Here is a 19,898-nt window from a genome sequence, read left to right as displayed (position 1 = left end):
CAGTTAACTTTAGGGAGCCCCCTTGTTTGAAACAGGTCTCTGAAAGCCACCCTTCAGCTTCTTTTTTACCCCTTCACTGTTCTAGTGTGCTAAGTTGGCATGTGTGTGAGTGTGTGTATGTGATTCCATTTATTATGTATTTTTTCCTGACTTGTACTAAATCCTAGATGTTTGGCTGCTTTGGCTTACTTAGCATCACTTCGGGGCATGCTCTGTCTTTCCAGAATACGGACCTCATGTCACCCCTTTTGAAATGAAACGTTTTATCCTAAAGCTGTCTCATTTTTAGATAACTTCTCTAGCAAAGAAAAGCAACTTTTGCTGTTCCGAAGGCTATGATCATCCTCATGAAGGATTAACGCAGAGGAGAGTTTTCAGATATGCAGGAAAGCTGTGTGCCCCCCCCCCCCCCGTATCTCTAGCTTTTTTGTCAATTTCTTCCCCTAAATCGATCTCCATTAACTTTGATTTCTTTCTTTAGGAAACCATGTGGTGAAATAATGCTATGCCAGATGTGAGAATAGGTTCCTCCCGCCCCAAACACACACTGAAGGCTTGTTTCAGTTCTCGTAAGCTGGTCCAGTGTCTAAATCCTATGCTGCGTTTATGTATTTGGTCATTGGGTGTGTTTGCCGGAATATCCTGCTTTATCTAGGGGATACACTCCTATTTTAACATCGTTACTCTTTGTGCTGTGAAAGCCTTCTTCTTACTCATTTGTGATGTGAAGTCTGTCCCTCGCATTTAACCCGTTTCTGCCAGTTTATTCGTGTTTTTCTTAAGTCAGTGAGCCAATGCTAACATTACATAGTATGTTATTCCCCTCCGAGGCTTGGTGGGGTCTGCAGGACCAGGCAGGAGAGCCTTGGTTGGTTTTTTTTTTTGTTCGGAGTGTGTAAAAAGCATTCTCTCCAGTGCTGCTATGGGAAGGCAGGCTCTGTTTTGCAGACTTTATTGAAGAAGCTCTAATTTTGCCTTTGTGGATTCGCAGGACTGCACTAAGTCCGTGGTGCCGATTTGATTTTTAACCCCGCATCTGTGAGTTGAGACTCCTTGCATCCACTCACTCCGTGTGTGACCAGACCAGAGAGCGCCTAGGTTCAGGTTCCCCCCTCAACCTCCCGCCCCCCTCCCCATCTGCCGGGCGTGTTTCTCAGATTGCTGCTCTTTGCTGACGTGTTTGCTTTTGCTGGGTAGTCAAGATGCCTTCTTTCTTTCTTTCTTTCTTTTTTTTTCTTTCTTGGGCCTACTCTGGCTCTCTGGTTGGTCCAGCACACTGTTTTGTAGAGTTTGTGTTACTGTTTAAATCCTCAGCTCACTATTTCCCCAAATATCACAGGACTGTGGTTCTAAGGGATTTTAGCCATGTCAGTGGTGGGCAGGGGGCTGTTACCTCCGCACGGACACCTGGCCACCACTCAGACCCAGAGCCTTGAGTTTGTTCCTCGTGATTCTCCCTGCTCACTGATTCACAGCTCAGGGTGCCCGGCTGGCTGTGAAGTTCATGCACTTGGAGAGTGATGAAGAAGGTCCCTGGGTAGGTGGGGAGGAGGTAGAATGGGAGGCGGTACACACTGGATTGGGAGGTGCTTTGTGAAATTGCGTGTGCGCCCTAAAGATTCAGATACTTCTTTGTATCTGTAGGAAGTGGGGTTTCTCTCTTAGAAAGGCTGCTTGGAAGAGCTTTACTATTAATACTAACAACTGGGGTGGAGAAGAGCATCCTGACTTAAATATCAATTCAAACAAGAAATGCTAAGAAATGCTAACGCAGACCCATATCCCAAACTGAGAAATGTTTAAGAAGAGCATCATATGCAGGCTCTAGGGGCAGGAGGGAGCCGATGACAAAACAGTCGTTGGTGTTCTCACGAATTCCCTGCTTGATCTTGGGTTGCTCACTTCTAGGTGAGGTCTGGACCTTTCCGGATCTCATATTTTCCCCTCTGGGGGATGGGAAGTCCAGACCAGAAGGTTGCCATAGCTTTCCATTTTATAGAAAATATGTGATGCAAACATCATTTGCTTCTCAAAAGCTAATAGCAGTACCAAGGGTGTTTAAGAAATGAAATAAACATGAATTCCCGTGCGGACTTTATTTTTTTAAACTATAGAAAGCCAAATTGGATTGTGTCGTAGTTATTCTGTGTAGCTGCATGAGGTATCATTCAAGCAGCTGAAATTTCCCAATCCTATTTGCCTTTGTGGATGTGGCTGTACAATGTCAGCCTAGCCATAGGTTAACCACTTGTTTGACTTAAAGCCACAGAAGAATGCTCCAACAATGGCACATTGCTCTTTATTTTCAACAAATCATGCAAAATGAGTGAAGATAGGAATAGAAAGTAAGGGTGAAAAAGAGCCATTCAGTGATATAGATATTTTAAACATCCTAGAGGCCTCTGGTTAATTCACAGCTTTTTTTTTTTTTTTTTGGTTCATTTATCATCCAGATGTTCACCATCATGGAAGCACCGCTTGAAACTCTATCTCAGCTAATAACTTAGAAATGGAAAAATTCGTATCTTTGTCTGTTTGTCCTTTGGCGCCCCATTTCCCCCACACTCTTCTTCTAAGTAGCTCTTCTTTAAAATCTCCTGGGAATGTGGCAGTTTTGCCAGATGCTTAGGTGTTAGCAGTCACATGTCTGTTTTTTAATCTTCATGACCATGCTGTACCCTGCCTGCTTGAATTATAGATTGCATTTGTCAAATAATGACACATGCAATTGGATGTCTTCTAAGACCTTTGAAATCCAACTTCCTTGAGTCGAGATTAAAGTGGATATTATCTGCACGGCTGCAGTCAGGCCTGGGATGTTTGGGGACCTGCAGAGAAGTTTTTCTGAGTCTGCCAGTTCCACCTCTTACCTTCTCGGGGAAAGAAAGCCAGCTCCTTTTTTCTTCTGAAAGGTAGAAATGGATACCAGAAAAGGTACCTTGGCAGCGGGGTCCCTGTTAGAAATGACTCTAACGTTAGCGACTTTCTGAAGCACGGCTGTCCCTTGGCATGTCCTGAAGGTGTGTTTCTCTGGACATTTAGGAAGCGTTATCAGTCGTCAGCGAGGACCAGTCATTGTTTGAGTGCGCCTACGGCGCGCCGCACCTGCCCAAGACGGACATGACCGCGTCCTCCTCCGGCGACTATGGACAGACCTCCAAGATGAGCCCACGCGTCCCTCAGCAGGACTGGCTGTCTCAACCCCCAGCCAGGGTCACCATCAAGATGGAATGTAACCCAAACCAGGTGAACGGCTCAAGGTAAGGAGACCACCGGCTCGCATCCTCCCGGCCACCTGGGTCCCCGGCCCCTGAAAAGGCCGAGTGGAAGTGGATGGCATTGCCCCCAAGACAGCTTCAGAAAGTGAGGCCATTGCACAGGAACCCTGGGCGAGGCTGCGAAAATGTGTTCGCCAGTGGTTTGCGTGGAGGACAGAGGTTGTGAAAAACCAGTAGTGTATTTACCGAGAACTTGCTTTGAAGAGATGTGCAGTTCTAATTTCCCAGGCATGAGGGTGTCGTGGGAAGGGGAGGCCTTGCCCACATATGGCAGAACTGATCTCGGAGGGTTTTCCTGCCCCGAAAGTAAAACTGTCTCAGGTTTTCACGGCGGGAGAGTGTCAGCCCGTGGGCAGGCAGCAGAGTGCACGTCCCCACCACGTGATGGACCCGCTGCCTCTGTCCCCCCCTCCCCCCCCCCCCGGTCACCAGCTCTGAACACTTGCTTTTCCCCCTTCATCTTTACTTACACTTAAAACCAAGCACCAGCATCACTCAGAAGTGTTAACTCTTCTGAGCGTGTCATGTTGCTGTCACCTAAATGCAGCGGGTTAGCGAATATATTATCCCAGGCACTCAAAAGCATTTCATCGGATGCCATTTTGAAAAGTAAAATTGATTTCAATTATGATATAATGGGTGCGTTCATGCTAAGTCGCTTCAGCCGTGTCCGACTCTTTGCAACCCTGTGGACTCTAGCCTGCCAGGCTTCTCTGACCATGGGAGTCTCCAGGCAAGAGTACTGGAGTGGGTTGCCATGCCCTCCTCCAGGGTATCTTCCCGACCCAGGGATCGAACCTGAGTCTCTTCGTCTCCTGCATTGGCAGGCAGGTTCTTTATCACTAGTGCCACCTGGGAAGCCCTTGTGATCAAAAATCCCATATATATTCAGGAAGAGTCATTTAAAATCCCAGGACAAAGAGAATTTCATTTAAATGTGCATAATCTGCCTAGAGTCACAAGAACAGCTTCCCCTTTTCTGGCGCTTTACTACATAAAAAGCCCTTTTGTAGGCAGCCAGTGGCCTGCCAGTCCTCTCAGCAGCCCGGAGAGGAACGCTTGTCCCCATCTGATGGATGAGGAAGCTGAGACTCAGGCATTTTCTGGCTAACCCCGAGCATCACTTCAAGCCACTCAGAAACTGGATCCAAACCAAGGGTGTTTGATTCCACACCCCACTCTGTTGCAGCTAGAGCAGACCCTTTTTGCTACTTACATATTTTAATGGTCAGTGTGTTTTTAAATAAGTGTCGTGTTTTATACATGCTGGAGACCGTCGAGTCAGCTTCTAGTGTGGTGTCGGTGAAGGTGCCAAGTCAGAGTCCCCAGAGGGAACGTCACGTGTGAGGCTGGATGTGCCAGACATGGAGATGGGAGGTGCTAGGGCTTACCTGGGCTCCAGGGAGTCGTTCACTTCCCTGCATCGCGTTTCTTCTCGGAAGCGGGATGCTGCCTTTCTGCTGTGACACTGGTTCTGGAAGTGGATTCTAGCTGAGGTGGGCTCATCCTGGACCTCATCAAGCGAAAGCTCCTAGACTTCTGGGAGGCCTAGGGTGGGAATGCAGTCGTAGAGTCCAGCAGGTTCATCATTACATAGAATATGTATAAATACTTCACAGGTAAATCCTGTCCATCAAATAGAATGTTCCCACCAACCGTTCACTGCATTTGTTCCTGAGACTTGCTCTGTTCTGAAGAATGTAGCAGTGTTTATATAGAAGGGCCGTTGTGCCGCCAGCCCTCTAAACAGTGATGGATTCTATTTTGTTGTTGTTGTTTAATTTTTTTTAACTTTACTTTGTATCAGGGTCCAGCTAGTTAACAGACAATGTTGTGATAGTTTTGGGTCAATAGCAAAGGGACTCAGCCATCCATCTAGATGGACCCACTCTCTCCCCAAACTCCCCTCCCGTCCAGGCTGCCACGTAGTGCTGAGCAGAGCGGTGGATTCTGTTTTTGATGGAGTCACGTGATCCCATACACGCCAGGATAGTCATGATGGGGTGGGGTGCGTTTCTAAAGAGGTCTTCTTCCAAGGCTCGTTTCTACCTGCGGGAAATACATCAGCATGGGTGTCGTGTGTGTGTGTGTGTGCGTGTGTGTGTGTGCGTGTGTGAGAGAGGCAGAAACAGAGAAAGATGGAGATGGAGGGGAGAAGGAGAAAGAATCAGAGAAAGCACTTTGGGCAGAGGGCACCAGCGTGGCTTCCAGCTGGCAGTTAGCAGGGGGATCCGTGCCCTGGCCCGTTTTGCCAAGTCTGGCCTTGGGCCAGCTCTCAGAGTACCAGTCTGCATTTAGCAAGGCTCAGAAAGGAGCCTGAGCCAGGAGGTGAGAACGATGCTGCAGAAGTAAAACTTTGCTTCTGGCTGGATTTAAATAAATGAATGAACAAATAAGCAAACGGAAGAATAAATAAGTAAGGGAGACACGTGAATACCGTTTCCTCCGATGCAGGTCTGTGCATTTCCTCAGGAGCCCACGTCCACCTGCCCTCCTGGCTGGACCATGGGGGCCACCTCCCCAGCCCAAGGTTGGTCACCCCGGGAATTTGGGATGGTGTGTGGGGGGTGCTCAAGGCAACCTTAAACTTGGCCTTGAGGCGTCAAGTCCCTAAGAAAGACACCACCCGTTGGAAGCTACTCCCATGTTCCTGGCTAACTGGGGAAGTCGCCTTGGTAGTTGCAAAGTGGTGGCCTCCGGCGAGGGTCTCTTCCTGGGAAATGAAACCATGTGTGGAGGAACTGGACCGTTTTCTTGCAGGGAGACAATGGAAGCATCAGTCGTTTCTTCTCCCAGGCTGTCATGGAGCCCTGAGATGCTCAGAGGTGTCCCATCCGAGGCTCATTAGAGGCGGTTCCAGCTTTGGGAGCAAACTAGGACACACTTTGGTGGCCGCTCCCGAGGGAGGCCACCTTGTCAACATCTCCGTCTTCTTCCTGGATGCGCGGTGGTGCCCGCCCGCTGGGCACTACCCGGGACGAGCGCACGGCTGATCCGCCTGCCTGTGAGCCAGCGCTGAGCACGTCCTGGATGGGAAATGGTGAAGCTGGTGTGGACCAGTGCGGGGCAGGAAGCTCAGCTCAGCGGATCTGAGCTATGACACAGATGTCAACCAGTCCCCCAGTGCCAGCCCTCACATCCAGAATGTTTTGGAAACGCAGGAGGGTGGCATCTTCTCTGTGTTGATCCTCTCTGGAACAGAGGCTTCTGCCCATCCGTCCTGAGCTCAGCGTCCACTGGAATCCAGCGTGGTGGGACCTGGCCTTGCTGTGCCAGTCGGGTTCTGCAGAGAGAGGACCAGTGGGGCACCCACTGAAGAGATTTGTTGTAAGGATGTGGCTCATGCAGTTGCGGAGGCTGTCAAGTCTGACATCTGTTGGGCGTACACTGGCAGGCTGGAAACTCAAGCAGCCGTGGATGCAACCGTCTTGAGGCGGAATTCCTTCCTCTTCGGGGAAAGTGTAGGTTTTGCTTCCGACCTTCAGCTGATGAGACGAGGCCCCCAGCCTTATCAAGGATAATCAGCTCTCTTTAACATCAAAGGATGATAGATGTTAACCACACCTTTGAAATACCTTCAGACCAACACCTCGATTGGCCTTGGATTTAAGTCACTGAGTGCAGTGGCCTGGCCAGGGAGGCTCAGAAAACTGACCACACCTGGGGCTCCTGGCCGCTTGGCTGGTCAGTGGTCAGTGGAGCTGTTCCTTTCAGATTTCCAGGCTAGCGTTTGCTGGTGTGGCCAGTGCCCTGTCCCTGAGGGACTCAGCTTGGCTGAGTGGGAAGTGTTGGAAGGAGGTTCATACAGCAGATTGATGTCACCAGGTCACCCCAGGACCAGCCTTCAGCTGTGACCAGTGCAATAGTGCAAGGTGGACATGAGGCATAATCTGCTCTGCAGAATATAAGGGGCTCCCCTGAAGGGGAGTGAAAATGAAAGTCTTAATCACTCAGTCGTGTCTGACTCTTTGCGACCCCAAGGCCTGCAGCCCACCAGGCTCCTCTGTCCTTGGGATTTCCCAAGCAAGAATCCTGGAGTGGGTTGCCATGTCCTCCTCCAGGGGATCCTCCCTATCCAGGGATTGAACCCAGGTCTCCGACATTGCAGGCAGATTTTTTTTGCTGTCTGAACCACCAGGGAAGCCATGGAGGAAGGGAAAACTCAAAAATCCATCAGTGCAGCTAAGGCCCATTTCCTCTATAGGATTCGAAGAGGCAGCAGGCAGTCAGAGGGACCTCCCAGGATCAGATCCACAGATGCTGCTGACTTGCTACGTGATCTTTACACGTGTCAGCTCTGGCTCTGTAGACGGGAGTGTGGACATGCGTTGACTCCGCCTTCATTCTGGAAACCTCCAGTGAAAACCTGGTTGTTCCAGCCCTGCCCCGTAGTGTCAGGAAGCAGAGGCTGAGGTCGTGGAGACGGGAATCCTCCCGGGAGGGGCTCGTGGCAGGGACACTGTGGAGGAGGCATGGTTCTGCTTCGTCTGAGCACCAGGGACCAGGATGCAGCCCCTGAACGTGCCTCCTCCCTGCGTCTTTCTGGAGAGGGTGGGTACGTCACCCACTGCCTGGAAGCCTCAGGCCAGGGGCGGCTGGGAGTCAGGGGCTGCAGCCAGAAATGAAGTGCATCTCCAGCTCCTTTTTGCTGTCCTTGCTCTGAGCTCGGGTGCAGTGGACTTCCTTGCAGCACACTTGCCTCTGGAAGTCAAGTTCGGGAGGAACCTACATAAGTCAGACATTGGACTTGGGCCGGAATGTGTGGGTTGTTACCTTTGTGGCCCCTCCTTGCTCTTTTGCAAACATCCCCCTGGGGGACGAGACCACTCCGTAGCCTGGGTGATGCCAGAACACCACCCTGCTCCTACTGCATGAGGATTCAGTCCCTGAGAATGCAGTGTGCTTCCCCGGTGGCACAATGGTAAGATATCCACCTGCAATGTGGAAGACTCAGGAGACACAGGCTCAACCCCTGCCTCAGGAAGATCCCCTGGAGGAGGAAATGGCAACCCACTCCCGTATTATCACCTGGAAAATCCCGTGGACAGAGGAGCCTGGTGGGCTACAGTCTCCGGCATCGCCAAACACGACTGAGCGTGCACGCAGCACACACACATGGGCCCTGGGAATGGTCCGCTCAGTTCCAATCCACCCGTCCCCCTCCGCGGGAAAGAAAAAGGCTGGAGGAGGGAGGGACTGAGTTTCCCAGGCAAGTGATGAAATTCTACAAAACCTCAGCCCCAACGCGCCCACAGGCTTGTGAAATGAAATACAAGTGGTGAAGTGAGATCTGCTTCCATTCTAATGGAGCCCTATAAAAAATAATAAAAGGAAAACAGGAGAGCAAGGCACCTTGAGCCAACAGGGGTGTAATTGTGGGTTTAGCTTGGCAGCTGCAGCATCAGATCACACAGTCCTTGCAGACACGAGCCTCACTGCACGCCATGTAGACACCGGACATCGTTTCTCAGCCTCAGTGGCCCCTGGCCCCCATGCCTTTCCCCTTTCTTCACTCCAGCCTCACATATGAGAAACCCCCAGATGTTCACGCAGTGGAGACATGAGTACAGCCCACCTGGGACAGCCGGTGCTCACAGAGGCCCCTGCTGGGGCTTCAGGGCCACCTGGCCTCCGGGCGAGCCCCCAGCTGACGGCCTTGACTCTGTGTGTGGTTCCTAAGGCACTCGCCGCTGTAGACCGCAAGATAGGCCAAGAAAGACACACGCGCCGGCACACACAGTCCACAGGGGGATCGCCTTCCATTACAGGCGGGCAGTGTTGTGTGCAAAGCAGGCTGCTTGACTCTGGCTCGGCATCCCTGTCTTGGACACTCAGCATGTCCAGGTTGCACTGAGCATCCTTCATCCTTCTGCAGGCAACGATGCCTCCTCCATGCTGCCCGCCTGGAGGCTCACTGCAGCTGGAGCGGAAGGGCTCTGCGTGCCGCGGTGAGAGTCCGGCTCCCAGCCCACAGCCCAGGCCGCCTGGAGCCATGAACTTGTTGTTTGAGTTTGTTGGGTGAGTGGGGACAGGGGGAACATCCCCTGGTGTCCTGGTTCTCAAAGCGGGTGCCCTGAGACCTGCAGCATCCGTACCACCTGGGAGCTTGTGAGTGATGTGGGTTCTCGGGCCCCACCCAGACCGGCTGAATCAGAAACTCTGGGGGTGGGGCCTCGCCCTCCAGGTTTAACAAGTCCCCCTCCTCACCAGGGATTCTGATGCTCACTGGTCTAGCCCTGCTGCAGGGTCCAGGGAGATGACAAAAGAGAATCCCCGGAGCTGGCTAGAAGTGATCTGTAGAGTGGAGAGTCCTGGAGAAAGGATGTGCAGAGGAGGGTTTGCTCCCAGGAAGTCTGCCTGGATGGAGCAGGAACCCCACCCCACCCCCAGCCTCCCTCTGCAGTAGTTTTTGTCTGCCTGAGTCTTTGCGGTGAGGGACTGGGCCTTGCCTTTCTCTGTGGTCTGGGAGACAGATTCACTGTGTGTTGTGAAGAAATCTAGCTTAGGGTCAGATGGCAGGGTGCTTTTGATGTGGTATTTAAAAAGCATGGTGCAGGAGTGTGATTAAGGTGACAGAAAAGGGGGCTTCCTGATGGGTCCATCTTGGTCCCAGACATCCCGGTTATGCCTGCAGTCATTCCTTCACCCACCAAGTATTTATTGAGCACCTACTGTGTGCAGTCACTGTTATAGGTACTGGCCATGCAGTCATGAAACGTACACAAAAATATTGCCTTTCTAAGTTCACTTTCTAATGGGAAAGACAGCCACTGAACCGGATAGCTTACGAAAGGTAGCAGGTTAGATCATGATAAATGCTAAGGAGAAAAAAAAAAAGCACACCAAGGGTGGTAGTTCTAGAAAGGACAGCCTGAAAACATCACCTCTGAGAATGTAACAATTGAGTAAAGTTCCTAAGTCAGTGAGGGGGGCGGTCTTATGGTTAACCAGCAGAAGAACTTTCCAAGTTAAAGGAGTGGTAAGTGCAAAGGCCCTGAGGTTAGTCTGAAGCACTGGGGGACAACTGTGGCTGATGTTTAGTGACTAAGGGGGAGAGTCATAGGGGTTGAGATGGAGTGATTATGGGGCCAGTGAGGGACTTTGATCTTCACTCTTTGAGTGAGCTAGGAGACTCCTGGGGGCTGTGAACAAAGGAGGGACGTGATGTCTCTCAAATTTAGCAGGATGTCCTTGGCCTCTGTGTTAAAGCCAAAACTTACTAGGAAGCCCCTGCAGGAATTCAGGTAAGAGATGGTGAGACCTGCATGAGGGTGGTAGCGATGCAGGGGTGGGAGAAGTGGTTACATTCTAGACATATTCTGAAGGTAGAACTGATATGTTTTGCTGGTAGGTGAGAAGGACTTCCCTGACGGCTCAGTGGATAAAGAATCCACCTGCAATGCAGGAGACACAGGAAATGTAGGCTCGATCCCTGGGTCGAGATGATCCTCTGGGGAAGGAAATGGCAACCCCCTCCAGTATTCTTACCTGGAGAGTCCCATGGAGAGAAGGAGCCTGGTGGGCTGTCGTCCATGGGGTCACACCGAGTTGGACACAGCTGAGCAACTAGGCACGAACACAAGCAGTGAGGAGGAGGAAGTAAGGCTGAGCCCCAGGTTTGGGGACTGCACCCCCAGATGAGGGGTGGACGAGCCAAAGCTGGAAATCCTCCTGAGAAGTGAGCCTTGGCCCCTTCAGCCTGGACACTGGGAAGTGAAAAGTCAATATGTCAGTCACTCAGTCATGAGCAACCCCACGGACCACAGCACACCAGGCTTCCCTGTCCTTCACTGTCTCCCGGGGTTTGCTCAAACTCTTGTCCATTGAGTCAGTGGTGCCATCCAACCATCTCATCCTCTGTCATCCCCTTCTCCTCCTGCCTTCAATCTTTCCCAGCATCAGAATCTTTCCCAATGAGCCGGCTCTTTGCATCAGGTGGCCAAAGTACTGAGGCTTCAGCTTCAGCATCAGTCCTTCCAATGAATATTCAGGGTTGATTTCCTCTAGGATTGATTGGTCGGATCTCCTTGCAGTCCAAGGAACTCTCAAGAGTCTTCTCCAACACCACAGTTCGAAAGCATCAGTTCTTCAGCACTTTGCCTTCTTTATGGTACCTTCATGAGGTGATTCCAAACAGAACCATGTTTTTAAAAAATTAGCATGATGAGGAGACCTGCTGTCTGAGCCCAGCAATGGCTTTTAGTAAATACTCAGTGGACTGAAATTAAAAATAAAAAATTCTCAGTTTTACGATGGTGACTGTTCAAATTCCCTACATGTCATTGTGTGGGAAGAGGTGCTTTGCCCAGCCCCTGCCTACAGAACAAGATCTTGGCTAAAGGTCTTTTAACATCAGGTTTTCTCATTTGATGTGAAACATTTAATATTTGACCTTTGAAAGTGGCTCCCTAGTCTCTCACATCTTTCTGCTTTGACACATGGAGACTTGACTCCATGTATGTTTTCTGACATTTTCTCGGAGATTTTATGTCCTCTTTTAGGATAGTGAAATTTGTAGCTCTGGTGACGTTGGTTGCTCTCTGCCTCGGGGTTCTGAATCCGATTGGCATGAAAGATGTCTCCTAGTTAAGCTCGGCTGCCTTGCCAACCTTCCAAGCCATGGGCGGCTCAGTGTCGGAGACTGGAAAACGAGTGGTTTTCCCAACTGTGCGAGTGAAGTCGGGTAGGAATAGCTTGTCCTACTTACGAGGGACCTTGGGTCTTTACAGACGTCAGTTCACTGGGCTGTGGGGCTGGGGCATGGATTGAAAGGCCCTCGTTTGGGGAAAAGTTAGTGAGGGAGACGTGTTCTCAGGAGCTCCCGCTGCGTTCCTCATCTCTCCTCTTGGTATCACTGGTGACCGTCTTTGCCATCTCTTGGGATGTCGGACAGATGGGCACCATTTTGTGGAAGAGCCGTGGTCTTCCCTGTGATGTAAACGAATCCCATCAGGTCTCTGGATGCTGACATCAGGGGCAAGGGGAAATGCTGGATACTTTCTCTCCTGTAAAGGAAAATCATCTTGGCTAACCAGAATTTACATAGCCTGTTCGGAAAATAAAACCCTGAAGCACCATCACGGCTATCTGGCTTCATTCTTTCCTCTCTGGAAAAGGAAAAGTGTCTCAAGAAAAAAGAAACTCAGGAGATCGAAGGGATGCCACATCTTGGTCAGGTAAACTCTCTGCAGAGATCTTATTCTACAGAATATGGTACTTCCAAAGGATGAATTCGTCAAGGCTGCGTTTCCTCCCCGGTTTTCAAGATCTGAGTGCGATGTGGTCTTGCTGATCCCCATTTTCAGCTGCTAAAAGAAACACACCCTGAAATCATGAAACCTTCTCAGGGAAATGTCAGCCCCCTTTTGGGGACAAAGAGCTAACTGTTGGTAGTGACTCTTTAATTAATTTTGTCTTCCAACTGCTTTGGAGAAGGGGGGAGGGGAACGGGCCTGGTGGGAAGAGGCTGACGTTCCAGGTGTAAGAGAATATTTAGTAAGGGTAAAAATAACACACAGCTGTGAAGACAAACATCTCCAGTTTCAGTCTGAGCCCCTAGCGCTCCATGAATCACAGCCGAGCTCCACCCGCCGCTCGGCCGCGGGCTCTCTGAAGCAGCTTTTCCACTGCCTCTGAGTCAGAAATAAAACAGACCCACAAATTACCCCGGAGCGCTCCAGACAATCTCCTCCTTGTCTGGGGTCCTAAAAATACCTTTTGTGGTGACTACCTCCATTCACAGCGCGTAACCCGATTAGGAGCGTGTTGGGTCGATTAGGACTAAGTCTGTGCTTTCAGAGTTCTTAGGAGGAGAACCGCTAGAGGAGGGGGTTGGTTCCGACTCCAGTTTGAGGCTGACTGGGATGAATGCCCAGGCCTGCATCGTTAGGGCCCTCTCGTGGGACTGACCTCTTCGGACTCTTGGAGTGGCCCAAGAAAACCTTTGAGGTCCTCCCAGGCAGTTTCCTCATCAGGTTCTTAACATGAAATCACCTCGTAAACTGAAAAGGACATCCAGGAAGACAGTGCCCTTCGGATGAACTGGGGAATGAGCTGAAGACTGCATTGCCAGTAAACATATGCCTGCTCACTCACAGAAGGGTCGGAGGGGGTGTGGACCGTGGGCTTCAAGGGCAGAATATGTAAGGCTGGGGAGAGGTGCTTCGTTTGCCTCCTTGGACGCAGGCACCATGGAGACGGGCATGGCTGTATCCCCAGCACCTGGGACAGTGCCTGGTGTAGAGACTTGCTCTATAAATGTTTGCTAAACGGATGAAGGGATAAAGAATATATATACATATATATATATACATGTAAATATATATATATGCATATATATGTATTGTATGTATACACATACATACAAACAATGCAATGTTCTTCTTGTTGTTCAGTCATTAAGTCTTGTCCAACTCTCTGCGACCTCATGGACTGCAGCACACCAGCCTTCCCTGTCCTTCACTGTCTCCTGGAGTTTGCTCAGATTCATGTCCGTTGTGTTGGTGATGCTATCTAGCCATCTCATCTTCAGCCACCACCATCTCCTTTTGCCTTCAATTTTCCCCAACATCAAGATCCTTTCCAGTGAGTCAGCTGTTTGCATCAGCTGGCCAAAGGATTGGAGCTTCAGCTTCAGCATCAGTCCTTTCAGTGAACATCCAGGGCTGATTTCCTGCAGGGTTGACTGGTTTGATCTCCTTGCAGTCCAAGGGACTCTCAAGAGTCTTCTCCAGCACCACCATTTGAAAGCATCAATTCTTTGGTGCTCAGCCTTCTGTATGGTCCAACTCTCACATCCATACATGACTACTGGCAAAACCATAGCTTTGAAAATATGGACCTTTGTTGGCAAAGTGAAGTCCTTGCATTATAATACACTGTCTAGGTTTGTCATAGCTTTTCTTTCAAGGAGTGAGTGTCTTTTAATTTCATGACTGCAGTCACCATCTACAGTGATTTTGGAACCCAAGAAAATGAAATCTGTCATTGTTTCCACTTTTTCCCCATCTACCATATATAAAATAGGTAACTAACAAAGACCTATTGTATAGTACCAGAAGCTCTACTCAATACTCTGTAATAACCAATATGGGAATAGAATCTAAAACAGAGTGGTTATATGTGTATGCATAACTGATTCACTTTGCTATCCTCCTGAAACTAACACAATACTGTACATCATCTCTACTCCAATAAAAGATTTTTTAAAATATGCATTTCTGATGTGAACAAAAGTATTCTAGCAGGATGTGATGGAGAACACGTAAGGCAGGGGACAGCCGTCTCCAAGTGCAAGACAAACTCCAGAACAGGAAGCGGGGTGGGCCCTGAAAAGTGGGTAGATTTTGAGAAGGTTGACGGGTTTGCCTCCACCCACTGGAAGAAGTTACATCCATCACCCAACTTCAATTTCAACCTACCTCGGGGGCTTTCTCTCAAGCCTGAGGCGCCCCCCGCCCTCAGCGTTGTGACGTGAGGGTGGATCCCAGTTTTAACGTGGCTGGTGAGCTCGAGGCTGTGGCTTGGGGCTGCATTCAGGGACCTTCTCGCATAAACAAGGTCCCTTCACACTCAACAAGGGCACCGCGCGTTCTTTTCAAACTGAGGACCGCGTCTGTGCAGTTTCAGCGAGGGCTCTTTCCATGATGGAATCTGCCCTGCTGTAAGGAGGTTCTGATTCAAGAAAACCAATGTCAGATGCCAAGTTTTATTTTGTGTTTCAGAAACCAAAGCTCTCATTTTAATTTCTCGGTACATGCTTATAGACATGATGCGTGTGTGTGTGTGCTAAGTCACTCAGTTGTGTCCTATTCTTTGTGACCCCATGGATGGTAGCCCACCAGCCTCCTCTGTCCATGAAGGTCTCCAGGCAAGAGTACTGGAGTAGGTTGCCATGCCTTCCTCCAGGGGATCTTCCCGACCTAGGGATCAAACCTGTGTCTCTCACGTTTCCTGCCTTGAAAGGCGGGTCCTTTGCCACTAGAACCACCTGGGAAGCCCTACAGGTGTGATAAACCCTTTTCAAAAAGAAGAGATTATGTATGGAAACAGCGAAAAAAACGTTTTTTCTTGGACAGAGCTCGTTTTAGTCTTTTTTAGAAAGTATTATTTTATTTATTTATTTGGCTGCATGGAGTCTTCGTTTTAACATGTGGGATCTTTAGTTGCAGCATGCAAACTCTTAGTTGAAGCAAACTCTTAGTTCCCTGACTCAGGCCCCCTGCATTGGGAATGTGGAGTCCTAGCCACTGGACCCAGAGAAGTCCCTTCCCTGTCCACTTCATCTTAAAACAGTGACATTGCCTACTTTCCTAATGGTCCAGGTTCTGCCCTGGTCCTCAGGCCTGTCTTCTTAGACCCACAGTCTGGGTCACAGTCCTTCCTGCTCTGCTTTCTGAGTCCAGAAACTTTTACCTGACTTCCTCACACTCAGCAATGTTCACGCTCCATCTCTGCAGAGCTTGCACCCTGCTGAGTGCCTCTAGGAGGTTTGGGGGAGGAACAAACAACATTCAACTATAAATTGAGGAGGTCAACTTTTTTTTTTTTTTTATAAACCAGACATCACAATTCATATCTCTGTCCAAATAAACCCTGCCACACTTAGCATCTCCCAGGAGGCTCTGCCTTCATCTGCACGGGGCTGCCCCTGTTCAGCTCTCATCGCCTTCTCCTTGACTGACTTCAGGACATGCTTCAGAAAATACCCACCAGTGATGAAGCTGAGTCTTCTGAGGGTCCATCCCATGATGTGTTATGTCTGGGAAAGAGACCACTCATGTGGAATTACCAGGGGAGGTCCTGTAGTGTGGTGGTCAAGTCCTTGGATTCAGGACCCTAACTGTCTAAGTTCAAATCCCAGCCCCTCCCCTGCTGGTCGTATAAGCTTAGACACAACCTGCCCCCCAAGTCTCTGCACATCGCCTGTATCATTGCTGCTGCTTATTGGTGTTTGACCTTGGGGGTGAGATAAATAGCAACAGCTAACACATAACATTTGTTGTGTGTTAGGCACCATTTTGCATGTTTCACCCCTGTATTTACTGTAACATGAATACATAAGAGTTTGGAGCCCTCTCTAGCATAAGTAAGCAGTCCAGTATGGGATAGATGAACCAGATAAGATCTGTAAATGTTTGTTCAACCACCATGCATTAGATCAATTTCCCAGAGGCAAATTTGGATTTGAAACATCTAAGTTAGGACTTCCCTGGTGGTCCAGTGGTTAAGAATCTGCCTGCTGGTACAGGTGACATGGGTTTGATCCCTAGTCTGGGAGAATTCCACATGCTGCTGGACAACTAAGCCCATGTACCGCAAAGGTAGAAGCCCACACTCCAGAGCGTGTGCTCTGCAAGAAGAGAAGCCTCCGCAGTGAGAAGCCTGCACACCACATCTGGAGAGTAGCTCCCGCTTGCAGCAACTAGAGAGAGTCAGCATACAGCAGCAAAGACCCAGTGCAGCCATAAATACATAATAAAAAAAATTGAAAATAAAACATAGAAATTAGAAGATTGTGGAAACTGGAATATAGGTATATAGCATTCCGACTCTCAAGATCTTTTCATTTTTTAATCATTCATTTCTTATATTTTTGCACTCATTTTTCTGGTTCTTTCCAAAACAGTGCCAGTAGGTTCATCTGTACCATTTTGTACTTAAACTTCACTCTGTAGACAGTCTCTATGTCCATTCGCATCTGCAAATGGCACCCTCTTGTTCCCTATAAAGAGCTGAGCAGTATTCCATTGTGTGTATATATATATGGACCACATCTTCTTTATCTGTTCTTCTGTTGATGGACATTTCGGCTGCTTCCATGTCCTGGCTATTGTAAATAGTGCTGCAGTGAACATAGGAGGCATGTATCTCCAATCAAAGTGCTATGGAAAGTACATAAATAAATTATAACAAAAGCAATGTCAAGAGACAGGAAGTGTGGAGCACTGGCTTGAGGACACACAGCCCCGGGGCTCCTGTACCTGAGGCAGCTGAGAGCTGAGTGCTCCGAGCACCTGCTCTACACGTGGAATGTCCTCAGTTCTGTTAGGGGGCGGTGGGAAGGATTCTGCTTGCTTCACCACCCAGTTCTCTGAAGGAGAAGCCACAGGAGAAACTTCTCTCAAGCTTCAGCTCAGGAAAAGCTTCTCTTCTGCTGAATAACTTGGTTCATGTGTATTTTTTTTTTTTTTTTGACATCTTGAATGGTCACAGGATATACTTCCTTTTTTGCTTTGGCGAGTAGAAAGTTCAGAGATAAATTGATGTGCTACCTTGAGCAACTATAAATAGTAAGCTTACTCAATGTGCTGATTTTATCTCTTGATTAATTGCTTTTCTGCCCTTATATAACATTCACTTCCATTCCTTTGATCATTTATGTTATTTTTATCCTGTGCGCATTTTTGCAATCTACCTCAAATGTCACATAGTTTGAAGAAGAGCAGGAAAATAAAATATATTCAGAGGCACCACACATACACATAAATATCACTCTGGAGTTGCAGATGAAAATAATGGAATCTTCTCCTTAGAAAAATGTTAATAGGAGCTAAACATTTGTTCTTCCAAGTAGCTTCTGAAGAGTCCCTCTTGACTACTCATCAGAACCATATTGTTATTGTTCAGTTGCTAAGTAGTGCCCAACTCTTTGCGACCCCATGGACTGCAGCATGCCAGGCCTCCCTGTCCTTCACCAACTCCCAGAGCTTACCCAAACTCATGTCAGCTGAGTCAGTGATGCCATTCAACCATCTCATCCTCTGTGGCCCACTTCTCCTCCTGCCTTCAATCTTTCCCAACATCAGGGTCTTTTCCAGTGAGTCAGCTCTTTGCATCAGGTGGCCAAAGTATTGGAGCTTCAAGAACCCAATCTTGTTTTTTTAGTGTGTCTGAGTTTCAACTTAATTTAAGTTGAGTAAACTTTCTCATTTATTTGATATTCTTTGCCATGTTCTTTCACCATTAATTCATAATAATGATGTGTTTTAGGAAGTCAGTGCTCATGATCTCAACTCACCTTAATTGAGACTCAGGACATTTTAGCCGGCCATGTGTTCCTAGTTATCAGAAGAAGGGCACCAACACTCCATCTTGTTCATCATGAAGGTTCAAGGATCTTTCTACATTATTTCTATATTTCCTAGAGTGAGCTTCCCTGGTAGCTCAGATGGTAAGGAATCTGCCTGCAGTGCAGGAGACCTGGGTTCGATCCCTGGGTCAGGAAGATCCCCTGGAGAAGGGAATGGCAACCCGCTCCAGTATTCTGGCCTGGAGAATCCCATGGACAGACCATGGGGTCACAAGGAGTTGAACATGATGGAGCCATTAACACTTTGACTTCCAGATTGGCCACAGTTATGCCCAAGTGACATGGAAGTCTGTGAGATTGCTGTAGAGATTAAACTCCTAAAATTGGCCCCCAGGATGTCTCAAGGGACTTGGGGGAGTGATACACCCAGCTTTTTGGCCCCCCAGATGTTGTCCACTGCCTTCCTGGCACTCTTCAGTCTGAACCTGCCTCCCCCTGTCAGGGTGACCCCCAAGCCCATGTGGGATTTCTCCTGCTGCGAGTGGGGGCAACCAGCTGTCCTCCTGCCTCCTCTCTGCTCCCTGCTGCTGTGTGTTGTGTGGGGCTGTGGTTATAAATAGAACTCAGACCTGAAAATGTGAACTCGAGAAAATGGTTAAGACACAATGATTTTTTTTTTTAAATATATTTTATTGTGGTAAGAATACTTAACATGAGATCCAGCTTTAAAAAATTTTAAGATTTTTTTATATGGCCAATTTTTAAGCCTGCCTTTAACCTGTTACAATGCTGTTTCTGTTTTCTGTTTTGGTTTTTTGACCACAAAGCATGTGAGATCTTCTTTCCCTGACCAGGGATTGGATCCTATATGGGAAGGTGAAGTCTTAACCACTGATTGCTAGGGATGTCTGTAAACAAATTTTTAAGTGTCCGTTACTGTTGAGCAGAGGTACAAGGTTGTACAGCCGATATCCAGAGCTTTCTCATTCTACTTGACTGCAACTTTATGTTTATTGATTAATAACTCCCCATCTTTTCCCTCCTCCAGCTGCTGGCAACCAACACTTCACTCTTCTTCTGAATCTGACTTTTTAAAATAGCCCATATAAGGCGGAAGCATGCAGTATTTGTCTTTCTGAGACTGACTTTTTCCACTTAGTATTAATATAATGTCCTTGAGATTCATCCATGCTATAATCTATTTCTGATTTCTTTATTTTTAAGGAGAATAGTATTCTGTTGTATGCATGTACCCCATTTTCTTTATCTACTCATCCATCTGTGGACATTTAGGTCCGCACCTTCACTATTGTGAATAGTACATAGTGAACATGGAAGTGCTCATGTCTCTTGGAGATCCTGATTTTAATTCTTTCAGATAAATATGCATAAGTGGGATTGTTGGATCATATAGTTGTTCTTTTTCAAACATGTTTCAAGGGACCACCATACCATTTTCCAGTGCAGCTGTACCATTTTGCATTCCCATCAAGAGTATGCAAGGGTTCCAGTTTCTCTGCATCCTCTCCAGCACTTGTTAACTTTTGCTTTTTGTCTTTATCATAGCCATCTTGGCAGGTGTGAGGTGA

At 48.4% G+C, this 19,898-nt stretch overlaps 1 protein-coding gene across 6 annotated transcripts in view; it reads left to right on the top strand.

Moving 5' to 3' along the window:
* ERG (ETS transcription factor ERG) overlaps positions 1-19,898 on the top strand; it is a 315,796-nt gene that overhangs the window by 241,648 nt on the left and 54,250 nt on the right. For all 6 annotated transcript variants that reach the window (XM_043474737.1, XM_043474736.1, XM_043474739.1 and 3 more), the window contains one exon: positions 3,043-3,260. In XM_043474737.1, the coding sequence (XP_043330672.1) occupies positions 3,043-3,260 (218 nt within the window). Of the gene's footprint in view, positions 1-3,042; positions 3,261-19,898 lie in introns of those variants that run through there.

Source organism: Cervus canadensis, chromosome 7, assembly GCF_019320065.1.
Source record: "Cervus canadensis isolate Bull #8, Minnesota chromosome 7, ASM1932006v1, whole genome shotgun sequence".
Lineage (NCBI taxonomy): Eukaryota > Metazoa > Chordata > Mammalia > Artiodactyla > Cervidae > Cervus > Cervus canadensis.
Note: the sequence above shows the minus strand (reverse complement) of the source record. Positions and strands in the feature narration are given on the sequence as shown.